The following is a 15,723-nucleotide window of genomic DNA, read 5'->3' on the forward strand; positions in this document are numbered from 1 at the left end:
TGAATAATATACCCCCTTCCAATCAGGACAATTTTGGAGGAGCCAGGCATAAAGCCCTGGAACCCTCAGACCTTTTATTCCAAAGTCCTTCACGCGTTCACAAGGTGACCTCCCTGTCCCCACAGGAGGGTTGGTGGGAAACCCTGTTTCCTGCTGCTCTGTTCCCTGCTGCTCTGCTCCCTCTGCTCGAGCACAGGGGCCATAAGCTGTGGGGCTGTGAGCCTGGCCATGGCACAGCTGCTGTGCAGGAACAGTGTCCCCAGGGACAGCACAACCGGCCAGCCCTGCTTGGCCCTGCCGGGCTGGGTAGCACATGCCTTCGTAAGCAGGGCAGAGTCCTTAAAATAGACACAGAGTGCTTGTGTAACATGTAGGCAAATAAGTTTTTAAATTTTGTTTTCTCTCTGAAATGTCTTGTCAGAGATTTTCTTTGCTGGTGAGATCTCTGATCCAGCCCCTTTGATTTATTTTCTGCTGCTGTAGTAGCTGCTGTGGAGCATCGTTTGGGGTGTGAGCACAGACTAGCTCCATTGCCTCCTGTAAGTGTCGCTAGCATCCAGAGGAACTGACTGCTTTACAAAGGAAGAAGGATGGTGCACTGGAAAGAGCAGAGTATAAGCATTATTTAAAGAAAATAGTGGAGCTTGATTAGCCTCAGTTTTAAAGAGCTCATCGAGAGTGCTGTACAGCATCCTTTTAAAAGTTCAGTCTCTTCGTTTGCTTGCGAAGACCAAAATGGGGATGCTTGTCCAGACATAACAGTATATGCCTGAGTGTTTTCACAAGAAATGTCTAGATCATTAAATATAATAGGTCTCAGCTGCAGTTTTGATCACTGAAGCATAGACACAATTCATCACAGCAAATTAGGTACGTCTTTGTAACTTATCTTTCTGCAATTTGCTGGCACTTCTAGAGAGCTGAAACTTATATTGGATGTGCTGCAGAAGCCATTTCAGATAAAATATGCTGTGTTTATTGTTGGAGAACAAGGATTCCCTAATAACAAAAACATGGAGCAGTGTATGTTTCTGCTCGTGCATCTTGCAGAACCAGCAGTAGTACCAGTAGAGATCCCCAGCCACATTCATTATTTATATATTTCAGTGAATTTCTTGTCTGCAGTAAAAGAGATATAAGCTTCAACATCAGTCTGTGCCAAATTCTATGCTACAGCCCATTCAGAAACCTGAGGCAGCCGTGGTTCTCAATCATTACACAGCCCATTTATCTGATTGGAGTTTTGTCCTCTCTGCCTTGCTGAAATGTTGCATGTTCTTTAAAAGCTGAATTTGACCTTTGGAAAGAAAAGGCATTTGCTATTTTAATTTTAGGGTTTTTTTTTAGAGAGAACCTGAACTACTTAAATTGAAATTGGCATTGAAAAGCAGCAGAGTTATTGAAAAGCATTTACTTTATTACTAGAAAAGAACAGACGCTAATGGACTCAAAAATTACATTTCAGTGGACTCATCAGTTTCAGTCACTAGTTAGTCTGTGAACAGATGGATATATTTGTAACAGTTAACATGAATTTATACCTTGTAATTTTACATTTGCCCTAAGAGCACTGTTATCTTAGTTGCTGCCTTGAAGGGTTTGGAGATGCATTTTGTTTTTCTGAAAAAAGATATGTTTGTTTCTAATTGCAGAGATTTCTTACATCATAGAAAGCACCTTGGCTTTCAAAAATGTGAATGATATATAGCTTCTATGTAAGGAAAATGTTGTAAAAGAATCCCCAGTACAGCTGCTGCAGAAAAAATAAACATCTCAGCCTAAACCTAGATAAACCCCTGTGGACTGAGAAAATAATTTTCAATAACCAGATATTTTTAACTCTGTGTATGAAGGTAGTAATCACAGTCACCTGTTTTTGCATCTAGGATCTGCCACAGTCTAATTGCTTGTCTCTTTCCACACCCTCCCTCCTAAATTTTAAGGCTACTGGTTAACTGAGCAATGCATTAAGCACTCCATCTCAAAACAGAAAGAAATACTGCCCCAGCCTCTACCATGTGGCATCTTTAGGTTTCAGGGATTTCGTTTAAATCTGAAATTTATGTCCAGGAGAAATAAATTATTAGATTGTAAAAGCAGCTGGGGAGGGAGTAAATATAGTCTCTTTTGTCCTCTATATCATTTCCCCAGGAAGATAATAAATGTGTGGCAAGCGTCTTGTGTTTCCTCGGTCATACAAATGTTGTGTGTGCGCTGTATTTCAGATGTGAAGCCTAGACTGCAGACAGGAAACCCTGGAGTGATACTGTACTGCTCTTGCCTACTGCTGTGGTGCTGGTGGAGGCCCCAGCACTTTTACTGCTAGAAGGAATTTGAAAAATAATTTCATGAAGAAATTTAAAAGGCTTTGTGTGTAGCCCATATTTCCCGAGTAAGAGATTTAGGGTGTAATCCTAGGGTTTATCTCCTCAGCCAGTGAAAGGCAGCAGGAGCAGCAGCCCTGGCTGCTGGAGAGAGCTGAGTCCTGCCCTGTGACCCCATCCCAAGGGCTAGTTTTCCTGGGGGCTTTTAATGACCATAAGAGAGACTCTTGTTAATTCCTCCCTGCCTTACCTCTTCTCATTCTTCTGTGAGGTTAGATACATGGAGCAAGCATGATTAGTGGCCAGGTAAAAAAAAATGGTGTGAGAACAGCAAAAGGATAAGAAATTGTTAGAAAGTCAGTGGTCTACTTGCTTTTCTGTACCTGGCTGTGTGTGTAGGGCTGTCACTGCCTGCACCTCCATGTTCATGTCAGGAAGTCTGTCAGTATTCTCAGTCCAGCCCATCTCAGGGATCTGAAAACAAGCCTGGAACAGCCTTGCTGTTTGCTCCTTCTGTTGCTCCTTCCAGGGAAGTATATTCAATCAAATATACTGTTGTTTGCCTAATTGTACCCTGCTTTAACGTCATGTTTTGAGAGTAGTTTTATACACCCTTTGACCAGAGCAAAAAGAAAAAACAATTCAGAATAAAGCTTTCTTTCATGTTGTGCCTGCTCTGCTTATGCAAAATGAGAAGGGGATTGGGACTGTTTGGTGCAGGGCTGGATGCACATGTGCAATGACCTGACCTGGGCTGTGACCACCAGTGGATGGATTGTTAATGTTCCCCTCATGTTTCATGTTAATGGAATAACTTATGAGATACTAAGTGAGGTGATGGGGCTTTGTTGGAAAAATGATAGAGTGAGATGGTATGTGCTGATGGGATCAGTGTAGAGACAGCTCGTGGCTCTGTGCAAGGTCAGCCTGGGTTCAGCCAGGCTCTGTCACCCCAACTCTGTGTGAGCCAGACCAGATTTGGCACAGCAGTCCTGAGCTTATCACTCAGCTGTGTGTGAGCTGATGCACTGCAGAGTGTTGTGTGTGTTCTGTGCCACATCTGGGCAGGGAGTATGGACACCCAGAGGTCACCTCTGTGCAGAGCCTGTCCCCTGACCCCCATTGCCTCAGCTTTGCACTGAGCAGGAATGGCCAAAGCACTGCCCACACCATGCCAGCCCTGGGGGACAGCTCCTGCCTGACCACCCAGCCTCCTCATTTGTTTCTGCTGCACAGTTAAACCTGAATAAATTGCCATGGGCATTGAGGTTTGGCTGTGTATGGCATATCTGTCATCAGTGTGTTACATTATTGTGTCTCCAAAAGAAGCAGTGAGGTTGTTTAGAGCATATTTACTTCTGAAATATGTGTCCTCCTTTGGGGCTGGCACATGCTCTTAGTCTTTGCACAAAATCAGGATTGTTTAAGACATGGCATCTTGCTGTTTAAAAGGCAGATTTTCCTGAGACTGGTGACACTGTTGTAATGGAGTTGCAATGGCTGGAAAATCCCATTTAACCCAGTTGTTTTGCACACATACCACAGCAATGTTGCCTTGCTGTTTTGTCCTATGATGTCTTGGAGGAAACAGCTCATGTTGGTGATATTTTGGCCCCTCTTTTACTTACAGGAACAAATTTGGCATGGCTCTTTCACACTCCTAGCTCCTCCAGAGTCAATTCCTTGTGGCAATGGGCAGTGGGCTGAGCACAATCCTGTCTGCAGATTTCTGCTCTGCTGGTGGCATCTACACTAATGGGGCAGCATGTAAAGCACGTCTGTAACTCTGGCCTTGCTATTTTATAGCAGAGCTACTTGCACTGGAGGATTTTTATTCCCCTTTTGAAATTAGAAACCAGCAATAACAACCATTATGTCCAAGGCAACAGGTCACTGACCAGCCGTTTTGTCAGCCCGAGCAGTGTGTGAGTGCCACGTGACAGGAATATTTATCTGCCTCTAAGAAAAGTCTATCCATAACAAAAGGCAGTACAATTTGTCAGATGAGTATTCCATTAGAGAGAATTTCACTTTAGTTGCTGCTTCTTAAAGGAATTACTGATCAAAGGGCTGTGGTCCTGTTGCAGGCAGGTGCTGCTTGTGTCAAATCTGTCTGTCCACACTCACTTGTTTGCCCAAGGAACTTGGTTCAGCTGCAGCCCCCATGATTCAGTGGAGGATGTTGCCTTAGTTATGAATGTGAGACCTGCCCCTGATAATGCTGGATAATAGTTTTTAATTAAAATTCACAGTTAAGGAAGAAACTGTTTTATACCTGTCCTTAATACCAGGAATACCTACCTGGTGCAGGGAAAAAAACAACAAAAAGTAATCAGATAGTGTTCAATAATCCTTGCCACACCAGAGAACAGCAGAGCAAGTTTTAGGTTCAGTTCTCAATTTCCTGGCTTCTGTTGATTTATATTCCCATGGAAATAGTTACTCAGTAAAGCTTTGCCCTATGCATTTTAACTTCTAAAGGTGGCACTTCTCTTTTGCTCTAAGTATGTTTTGAAATGACACTGTCCTGGTCCTATAATAAAGACCCTTTGGTGTTTAGAGAAGTCACGAAGTGTTCCATAATGATGACTCTAGCCTCCAAAGAAATGAACAATTAACTGGCTTATGTGCTATGATTTCCCTTAGATCGAGAAGGGATTAATGAGATAAGATTTGGATTGGTTTCTAAGAAATCAACAATTAATGCTTTTGAGAGGAAAACCTAAGAAAGATTCCTGGAAAATGGTTTATCTCTTGAAAATCATTTTGAAATGTTGCTTCCCTGAGTAGGACCTGTAAACAGATTGGAAACAGGTCAGCACTGGGGTGTGCATTGGGATTTTTGGTGTAGCACAGGCAAAGGTGTGTCCCTGTGGGCAGGGAGATGCTTTCTCTGATTACTGTGGCTTAGGTTTGAAAACAGACTGGAAGTGGCTGTTTGCATTCTTGAGGACAGCTTTGGAGGGTCAGTTCAAAGCTGGGCACAGGGCACAGATGTCTGTGCTGCTGCAGGCTGGGTTTGTGACACGTCATGGAGGTGCAGGGGTGGCCATGACCCCGAGTGTCCGTGGGACCAGAAAAACATGGACTGACCCAGCCCAGGCAGAGCACTGTGCTGGGATCCTGCAAACCATTTCCTACTCTTGGGATCAGAAATGGCCCTGGAATCCAGTCAGAAAGTAATGTGGGGCTGAGGAAGGAGTGAAGGTATTCTAAAAATATTATGATTTCATGTACTTCTGACAACAGTAATTAAATTTGTCCCTCTCACTTTATATTTTAGGAAGTGTAAGGCTCTTCCCTTGGTTTATTTTTTGATCTTGTGCATGGCGTACTAGAGACTAGAAGTTACAAGGATGCTGATAAATTTGCATTTCTGAGTGAAACTCTCAGGAGCGTGAGGTCCCCCAGGACAGGTATTATTAGCTCCCTGGTTTCATTGGGTGCCTCAGTGAATCACGGTGTGTTTACAGCTAGTTTCTCTAACAGAAGACTCTGGTTATCTCTTAATAATGTATTCCTCTGCGCTTTTTATTTCCAAAGTGCTGTGGTAAGGAGATTTTCCCAAAGGCTTTGGTTTGCTTTTGTGCTTCAGCATTTTACCCAGTGTTTTTGGAAGAAGTGTGTAGACTTTTCGGTGAGGCATTTAACAGAATACAAAAGGCTATGACAGGCTTAGGCTGTGCTTGGAGTTCACTTGTAATAGGCTCAACTCGGTTTATTCTGAGTTTTAGAGAAGAATACAGATGGCAGACCTAGAAAAATTATTAGAGAATTATTAGTCCCGAGTGGAAAGGGGAAAGCATGTTAGGTGAGTTTTCAAAGTCTGATTAGGACTGAACAACATGAATTAGAAGAGAAATTAAATTAATAAATCATCTAATAATTCTTAGCTGGTATTAGAAGACGCTGGTGCTGGGAAGAATAACCCAAAGGAAGATATTTGTATGGAAAGGTAATTTTCCAAAGCAGAATAACACGGAAAGGCCTGTCAGAACGCAGGGGCCGGTGAGAGGAGCAGCAGCGCGGAGCTGCGGCGGGGCCGGCAGAACAAAGGCGGCGGGGCTGGGCGGCTCTGCACCCCCGGCGCCGGCAGGAGCAGCGGCCAGAGACCGCACCACGTGTGAACAGCCTTCCCTGAAAATGTACAGCAGCCAACCTTCCCTTGCGTGCGGGCGAAGCGCCGGGGCCGCGCACCGGGACAGGTTTTTGGGGTGGCTGAGCAGGACTGAGGGAGGCTGCTGAGCCTCCCCAGGGGCAGCTCAGTCCTGGCACAGACCAGTGTCTGTGTGTCCCAGCACCAGCGAAAGGTGCATTTACCCCTGGAGTAATCACGTGCAAGCATCAGAGCAACTCAGAAGCAGCTATTTCCATTGGAAACAGGCAACTTCACTTTTCAGCAGACACCAAACCTCCAGGCATATTTTCTTAGACACTCAAAATGATTTTTTTTTTTTCCTGGTTCAATAACTTGTAAAGGACAGCTTTCTACCTGCATTTGTTGAAGTGCCATCTCAAAGTGTGCTGACACAGGGACTGACTGACGTATGGCAAGTTATCAGATGCTCAGAGATGAAGGAAGCTGTAACACAGGCAGCGCTGCCTTTCACAAAGGATGTGCCACCTTTCGTTTGCCTCTGCCTCCATTTCAGGGGACTCTTCAAATAAAGAAGGGACATGTGAATCTGTCTTGCCTGACAATTTTTTTTTTTTTTATTGCATACCATGATAACTTGGAGTTCACTTGTTACAAGCATTTTATGTAGTGGGTGAAATATCAAGGGAAAGGGAAGAAGTAATATTGTGCTGCCTGAAAAACTAGGATCTAAACATATAAATGTCACTGAGTAAGTTACCTGAAACAACTGGAAGGGCAATTAACACCTGGTTTTATGGGAAACATTGGTTGCCACTATCAGTTTTAATGAAGTGTATTAACTAAATTGTGTTCTGAGTATTCATTCAGCCCTGTTTATGGCACACTCTTGAGTACATTTACTGTTTGTCAGAAGTGCAAACTAGTGAACATATGAGGCTTTAAGACAGGCCATCTGTTAGTCTTAGACCCTTGGATAATTGTCAAACAGTTCTAAAAATAAGCACATACAAACTGCAAGGGGGTGCAAAGGTGATTTTTCTTTAGAGTCTGATAGCAAAAGGAAAGTAGCAACCAGAAATTAAAATTAAAAATAGTTTTATCCTATAAAGCAAGTTTGCTCTCCTTTCTTGCTTTTTCACTTTCCTTTCCCACCCTCCTTCTTCAGTATGCCTTTTTTTCCCCTAATTTATTTTCTTTCTGCTTGCTCTTCTGGGTCATGGCATCCCTTGAATGCCCTCTCCAGTTTAAGATTAGAGAAGCACCAATTTAAGGCTCACAGCTTTCTGTAGAGAGCATAATCTCCAATGGCTAAAGCAAGGGTCGTCTTGTGTCCTCTGCCTAAAGTAATCCCTTTATAAAGTCAAGGCATAAAGATTTTTATCCTTATAGATTGCTGTTAAAGGGAAGCAGTATCTGTGCACATACATGTGTGTGCTTATGGGTATGCAATGAGCAATAACAGCTGAGAGATTTATTTTTGGACCAGTTAGAATTCAAAAGATGCAAAACAGTGAAAAAAGATTGCTGCAGATGGTATTTCGTAAATATTTAGACATTCCAGCTTCTGTTTGTAGCAATTTGGAGGTTTTGTTTTGTCTTTTTTTATATATATGTTCAAATGTGAGACAATCCTTTGCTTCAAGTTAATTCCTGAATATGAGGTTTAGTTTTTGTCTGACAAGCTGTGCATGTTGGCAGTCAGTGGAAGCATCACTTCTCATTTCCCAGCCCTGCTCTGTAAAGGGAAAAGGAGAGAGAATGGGGAGGAAGGGACACAGTCCCAGTGGTCCCCAGCCATGACCCTGATCTCTGGGCCTGGAATCAGACAGTGCCTGAAGGGGTGACAGAAACCTGAACAAAGGTGGGGAGGGGCAGAGAGAAACTACCTGAGAAAAAATATTTGGATTAATAGGTCACCCAATGGCTAATTACCAGTTAATTTTCATGTCGGCTGATTGTCACATGAATCTATTATCTCCATCATTATTATTGAAATTATTTGAGGGATGGTTTCTGTTCATTTCAATGCCTTTTGGAAGGGGAGAGAGAGAGACAGGCTTTGTAGCCTTTCATCAGAGTCCCAGGCTCTGTGTAACACTGCAGAAAGCTTATGAATTTCACCTGAGGGTGATGGGCATCACCAGCCTTGTTAGGCCATTTCTTAACCTTTGTATAGCATATGGTCTTTTAGGAGTTTGTGCTCATGCACATAGTCAGTGTATTTGTAAATGGCTGATAGAAAACATCCAAATCCATAACAGATGCACAATGGCACTGTAGACTGGATGTGTTATGGCCCCAAACCATTATCACACCCCTCACAGTTGCATTTTATTTTTTTCACCTGCTCCTGTGTAGTACACCTGTGACTTGCTGGCAGTGAGTGTCGTTGCAGTGTGGGAGATTCCCAGCTTGACTGCCTGGCTTGGAGCTTCACTCCATCATGTGCTGCTTTTTGTGTGTGTTTTTCTCTCAGTCTTTATATAGCTTGTAAGAGTTCTTTGAGCTGTTGTAAGTGATCATCTTTCAAGCCTGATGCTTTCCTTCTTGACACAGAGCTCTGAAAATAGAGATTGTCATGCCAGTGTTTTCATAATCATACATGTAAAAAGCCACTCATTGTGGATGTCCTGCACAAATGACTTGATCTGCATCCAGAGGGCAAGCAGGGGGTGTCTCCAGGGAAGAGCTGGAGAGCAATCAGTATCTACATGGACAATAATCAACCATTCTTTGAAATCTTTTCATTTCCTGCAAAACCCATCGCCCAGTTCCTTGATCACAGACACTTTCAGAAATAGTTCATCTGGGGATTGTGCAGCCAGTAGAAAATTCCACTTAAACACTGCAAAAGCCCCAAGACTTGGGGTAGTTGCATTTTTCCTGCTCATGTAGCTAATGGAATTGCTATTCATTTTGCATGATTATTAAGAAAATAAGAGATTTTCCAACCTTATCCTATAAATAAGCTGTGACTTACTTGATCTTGACAGGTGACTTAATGCTGCTGTAGAGTTTTCCAGCTGCAATAATGTCTCAGAATGATGTATTCAGTGGGGTATCAGCTGTGAGCTGTGCCTAAACCAGGGGGTCTAACAGGAGCTGGGAAGAACCATTTTTCCTGTTCAGCTTCCAAATGATGTCGTGCCTCCTGCTGGCCCCAGACGGGCATGTGTATGGATGGCCTTGGAGCTGGTAGGCATGCACACACACTCAGGAGTGTTCCTGGAGGGCCTGCATTTTTGTGGCTGCTCTATTTTCCTCTGGAAACCACCATTAAGGGCTTTTTTGGGGGTGGTTCTTTTTTTCTTTGTTTGTTTTGGGTTTTTTGTTTGTTTTTTTAAAATAAACTATAATTTATGGAGTTGAAAAATCACACTTGAGCTGTTTTCAGCCAGCCCACCCTCCTGCTGGAAAGATGGGTGAAGTTTCCTTAGGCTGCTTAGGTAGCAGCATTCCTGTAGTATCACATGTTTCAAAACACTTGCTTCCTTCCTTCCTTTATGATTTCCTTTTGCTGCCTGGAACAGCCCCGTGGCTCCATTGGGATCAAAACTGTCCCTACTAAGGCACAGGGCATTTTTAATGCTTGATTTTAAATTGCTCCAAAAGTCTGGTCAGCCAGGAGAGTTTTCTGTGTCTGGGCACACAAAAAAGTGCCTGATAAAGGTATTTGAAAAACCACAGGTCAAATACAGAAAACACACGTGTGAGAGAAAAGACATAAGCCCTGAATGGCTCAGATGCTTTCTGACATCTGCAGAGCACAATTCCAATGAGCTGCAGATGCAAGGGGCACAGGGAGTAGAAGCAAGAAGAAATTACAATTGCCAGTAATAGGAGACAAGTTGCCAGACTATTCTTTGGAAGGCATGTTTTGAAATACCTTTTAGTAAGTGAGAAACCTATATGGATGGCAGAGGAGAGAGATGTTTTCATGGGACTTTCAAACACACACAGTGGTGGTTATGCAGCCTTCACCTGGTGTTCACCAGCACCTGGGTATGCAGGACTTGTCATTTGTGCCCATGGCCTGAGCAGGATCTGCTCAGAAAGGCAGGGGAGGGATGCAGAGCACACAGGCTCTCATGTCCATAGGCATTGCAGACCTGTTTGTGAGGCCCTGTGTAAAACTACCTATTAACTGCATGGCTCTACCTATTAACTGCATGGTCCAGGCACTAGCCAGCTATTGATTGTCAGTAATGCATGCACAGGGAATAAGTGGTACATTCCCAAGATACTAAGACAAAATCAAGATTTGTATATGAAAAATTTATTTTTTTTAACTCCTAACCCTATGGCACAGCTGGTTTCTCAGCTCCTGCCTGACCGAGCTCTAAATGGCTGCAGTATTTGAGTACAATCTGTTTGTTCCTTTGACAAATTCTGATTACAAACCTAGTGTATTCCTTGTATTGGGAATGTTCAGAACATGTTATTAGCTGATGTTGGAGGAGGGAGGGCTCACAATAAAAGCTTCATTATCAGATTTAGAGCCACATACCATTCCTTTATTGACCTGCCTGGTGTAATCAATGCAGCAGCCACACAAGTTTGAAATCATGTTCCCTGACTGTAGGCTGTGTGTCATGCATCCAGTGCTGATTGTGCATTATCTTTTAAATGACACTGCCTAACTAAGAATGGATTTGTCTACCACGAATGGCCCTTCTTTCAATTTGGAGATGGTAAACCTTTTGGGTTTTTTATTGATATTCAGGATGACCTAAAAATAGAACTGTAATGAAGTGCACAAGGAATGGCCATTGTTAAAATGCTGAGGAGTGTGTGAGTACAGAAGAGCCTGTGTATTCTTTCACATTTTCATGCTTTCCCAGCTAGGTTTAGTGGGCAAGCTTCTTGTCAGTGCTGCTATTGTGTGTGCAGGGCTCCATCCATCCTCCTCCATAAAGTCATTGTTAGACTTGAGAAAAACATCCAGCACTGCAAAGGTCATTCCTTCTTAAGGCCAGGAAAATTTCCATGTATATCAAAGAAAAAAGCCATTGAATTTTGTGTTTGGTGATGTTAAATTATCTGAAAGCAAAGCAGTTCCAGCTGCCGATTCACGAATTTCTGATTTGTGGTTCTGCACATTCAGTGTCACAGGCAGGGGTGTGCTGAAGCAGTGGCTTTATGATTTCCCCAGCTGGAATTTCGTTGTGGAGGCTCCATCCGTGGTGCTGCCCCGGGGCCGCTGCCGGCCCGGCCGGCTCCCCGCGCAGCGCAGCCCGGAGCCCGCTGCCCCCTGCCCGCTGCCCCCTGCCCGCTGCCCCCTACCCGCTGCCCCCTACCCGCTGCCCCCTACCCGCTGCCCCCTGCCCGCTGCCCCCTACCCGCTGCCCGCTGCCCCTGCCACCTGCCCGCTGCCCCCTGCCCGCTGCCCCCTGCCCGCTGTCCCTGCCCGCTGCCCCTGCCCCCTGCCCGCTGCCACCTGCCCGCTGCCCCTGCCCGCTGTCCCTGCCCGCTGCCCCTGCCCGCTGCCCCTGCCACCTGCCCGCTGCCCCTGCCCGCTGTCCCTGCCCGCTGCCCCCTGCCCGCTGCCCCTGCCCGCTGCCCCTGCCCGCTGTCCCTGCCCGCTGCCCCCTGCCCGCTGCCCCCTGCCCGCTGCCCCTGCCCGCTGTCCTGCCCCTGCCCCTGCCCGCTGCCCCCTGCCGTTGTCCCCTGCCCCCTGCCCGCTGCCCCTGCCCGCTGCCCCTTGCCCGCTGCCCCTGCCCGCTGTCCCTGCCCCCTGCCCGCTGCCCCCTGCCCGCTGTCCCTGCCCCCTGCCCGCTGTCCCTGCCCCTGCCCCCTGCCCGCTGCCCGCTGTCCCTGCCCGCTGTCCCTGCCCCCTGCCCGCTGCCCCCTGCCCGCTGTCCCTGCCCGCTGTCCCTGCCCCCCTGCCCGCTGCCCCCTGCCCGCTGTCCCTGCCCCTGCCCCCTGCCCGCTGCCCCTGCACCGCGTCTCTGCCTGCTGTCCCTGCCCCCTGCCCCCTGCCCGCTGCCCGCTGTCCCTGCCCGCTGCCCGCTGCCCCCTGCCCGCTGCCCGCTGCCCCCTGCCCGCTGCCCCTGCCCCCTGCCCCCTGCCCGCTGCCCGCTGCCCCTGCCCGCTGCCCGCTGCCCCCTGCCCGCTGCCCCTGCCCCCTGCCCGCTGTCCCTGCCCGCTGTCCCTGCCCCCTGCCCGCTGCCCCCTGCCCGCTGCCCCCTGCCCGCTGCCCGCTGCCCCCTGCCCCTGCCCCCTGCCCGCTGTCCCTGCCCGCTGTCCCTGCCCGCTGCCCGCTGCCCGCTGCCCCCTGCCCGCTGCCCGCTGCCCGCTGCCCCCTGCCCCCTGCCCCCTGCCCGCTGCCCCTGCCCGCTGCCCGCTGCCCCCTGCCCGCTGCCCCCTGCCCGCTGTCCCTGCCCCCTGCCCGCTGCCCCCTGCCCGCTGCCCCCTGCCCGCTGTCCCTGCCCCCTGCCCGCTGCCCCCTGCCCGCTGCCCGCTGCCCCCTGCCCGCTGCCCCTGCCCCCTGCCCGCTGTCCCTGCCCGCTGTCCCTGCCCCCTGCCCGCTGCCCCCTGCCCGCTGCCCCCTGCCCGCTGTCCCTGCCCCCTGCCCGCTGCCCCCTGCCCCTGCCCGCTGCCCGCTGCCCCCTGCCCGCTGCCCCCTGCCCGCTGCCCCCTGCCCGCTGTCCCTGCCCCCTGCCCGCTGCCCCCTGCCCCTGCCCGCTGCCCGCTGCCCCCTGCCCGCTGCCCCCTGCCCGCTGCCCCCTGCCCGCTGTCCCTGCCCCCTGCCCGCTGTCCCTGCCCCCTGCCCGCTGCCCCCTGCCCCCTGCCCCCTGCCCGCTGCCCGGCCGGCAGCGCCGGGCCCGGCCGCGGTTGGGGAAGTCAGCGGCGCTTCTGACCCCTGGCGGCGGCGGGCTGGGAGTGCACGGGCCGGCAGCGCCTGCTCCTGCTGCAAACGGGGTCAGCGCCGCCGCGCCCCGCCGCCCTTGGGCTCTTTCCATGGGCCATCTCCATCAGGGACACGGCATCTCTGCATAAAGCGGGATTGCTCCTTTATCCTCGTCACCATGGAGCTGTGGATAGTGTAGAAGGACCAGATGATCTATGAAAAGTTAAAATATCTTACTTTATTTTAAAGCTTTATCGCTGTAAATAAATAATTAGATTCAAAATTCATTTTGTGTTTAAAAACTTATTCTTCAAGCTGGCGGACTTTCCCGACTCTGTTATTAGGCAGATGGAGACTAGGGAAATGCCTAGGCTTGAAATAGCACAAATGAATTTTTATATTTGGGGATGCTGGGGACTCAGCTCAAGAAAACCTCATCATGAAGCACTTCTCTAGTTGCTCAAATAATTGGATAATCATACAAATAAAACTAAGCTTATGTGTAGGACTGAGGTTTCAGTCAGAACACAAAATGTAGGTGAATTGGTACTGCTCTAAAAATACGCTTCCGAGGTTGGCTCCACGATTTATTGGCTGCTACACAAAATGGCAAGACAGGTCAGCATCCTCTGATGTGAGTTACTGTGATGACATTGAGGCTATTAAAAATCTACCAAAAGGAAAAAAGGGAACAAAAGAGACTCCAAACTGCTGAAAGAAATGTGTAGAGAAAAGTATATTCTTTAAAGAGATTTAACTTCTGGGTTACATGTCCAGCCTTTTTTTCTGCTGGGAATATTACCCTGGTGCCTGAGCTGGCAGTTCAGCTGTTATTGCCGAAGTATTTCTTGGACTGGGAAGTGTGTGTCACAATCTGGTGTCTCTTGCTGCCAGTACTTGCACCCGGAACGAGTGAGAATAAAAGAGTAAAATATGGCAAGGGTTCCCTCACAATTCAGATTTTTATTTTTTTAATTATTACAGTGAAGGGAATCCCTAAAGGCAGTTTTTTTGCCCATGAAGCGACCATTTTCTTTATAGGTATTGAAGGGAGAAAAAAAAAAAAAAAAGGAAACCTTCATGACTATACTTGGCTTGTAGCATTTTTTTTTTCTAAGTTCATGCCAGCATTAACAGATCTGTCAGAACAAAGCAAATATGTCATATTGGCAGCTGTTACTTATGAGTACTTTTTCTTTATTGCATTTTGTTTTGTAATAATTGAGAAGCTTTTATGTTGAGCTGTGCATAAACGGTACTGAGTGGGAGGGTATGGGCATGCTTTCTATTATTCTGCCCCTCATGCATGTCTCCTTTTTTCGTCTTTCCAGAACCACACATTGAGCCAGCACGCACAGTGAGCCACTGGCACTACAGGACACCTCTCTGCAGAAGACTTGACGGTGGCACAGTGGGGAGGACCATTTGAACATTACATCCAATCAAAGTGTCATTTGCAACCCAGATGTAAAACTCTAATGATTTGGCCATGAGGCGCTGCTATTATAAGCAGCTGGAAATGAATATTAATGGAAGAGATTAAAAGTATTCCATGCTCAGTATTTTTTATTGTCCTGCTTCAGCTAGTGTACTTTAGAGCTTCTGCTTCTGACTGAATTTATAGTGTTAGATAAATCTGCTTTGATGCTGTTGCCCTTTGTTGCTTCTTGTATTATATTGATAGTTAAAGATTAGGTGTGATTTTTTTCTTTTTTGTTAACTGCTTTTTAATTGCAATTTTAGGTAACTGTGCATTGTGATGTGATTGCTTGGCTATTGTCTGAATATTTCTTTTTAATTTTTTAATTAAAGACTAATGCTTTGATTGGATTTGCCAGTTCACCGGACAGTGATTAAACCTATGTAATGAATATAATCGGTTTCAGTGCAACTGGATGGTCTGCTTTATAAATGTGACTTAATCTGATTGCAATAACTAGTACAGTTCAATAAAGGGAATACATGAGCTTAGCATCAGAGCTTGTCTGTCTGTCAGTGCCCCCTGCATTGCTGCTGCTGGGGTGGCTGAATCTCAGTGATCGCTCACCTGATGGCACAGAGCACTCTGCAGCCCAGGAGGAGGGAAAGCAAAAGCCATGGTTCAGTGTCTGGCATTGTGTTTGCTTCTGGATGTACTTCCCTGGCTCCACGGTAGGTTGAGGTGAGGTAAGAACATGTATTATGAAAAGGTATTGCTAGCTTATAATACTGGTTAATACTGTAAATTTTTCAGCAAGAAAGGAGGGACCAGACCTATAGCTACCTTGACCATATCTCTGTGCTTCTTTGTTTCAATACAAAAAGAAAGTTTCTGCACTGTATACAAATGCACAGATATTGGATCAGGCCTTGCAGACCATGGTAGGAGGCTGCACGTTTTTATCACATGAACCTCAAGACCCCCAGGTATTGTAGCTCTGTGTAAGTGCAATACTTCTAACACTGGAAAC

General features: G+C 47.0%; 1 protein-coding gene across 4 annotated transcripts in view; it reads left to right on the top strand.

The window, feature by feature from the left end:
* Positions 1 to 15,244, top strand: part of ZNF423 (zinc finger protein 423) — a 228,128-nt gene extending 212,884 nt beyond the window's left edge. For all 4 annotated transcript variants that reach the window (XM_079316105.1, XM_079316106.1, XM_079316107.1 and 1 more), the window contains one exon: positions 14,605 to 15,244. In XM_079316105.1, the coding sequence (XP_079172231.1) occupies positions 14,605 to 14,634 (30 nt within the window). In that variant the 3' untranslated portion in view covers positions 14,635 to 15,244. The remainder of the gene's footprint in view (positions 1 to 14,604) is intronic.
* Positions 15,245 to 15,723: the final 479 nt, after the last annotated feature.

This window comes from Erithacus rubecula, assembly GCF_903797595.1.
Source record: "Erithacus rubecula genome assembly, chromosome: 12".
In the NCBI taxonomy this organism is placed as follows: domain Eukaryota; kingdom Metazoa; phylum Chordata; class Aves; order Passeriformes; family Muscicapidae; genus Erithacus; species Erithacus rubecula.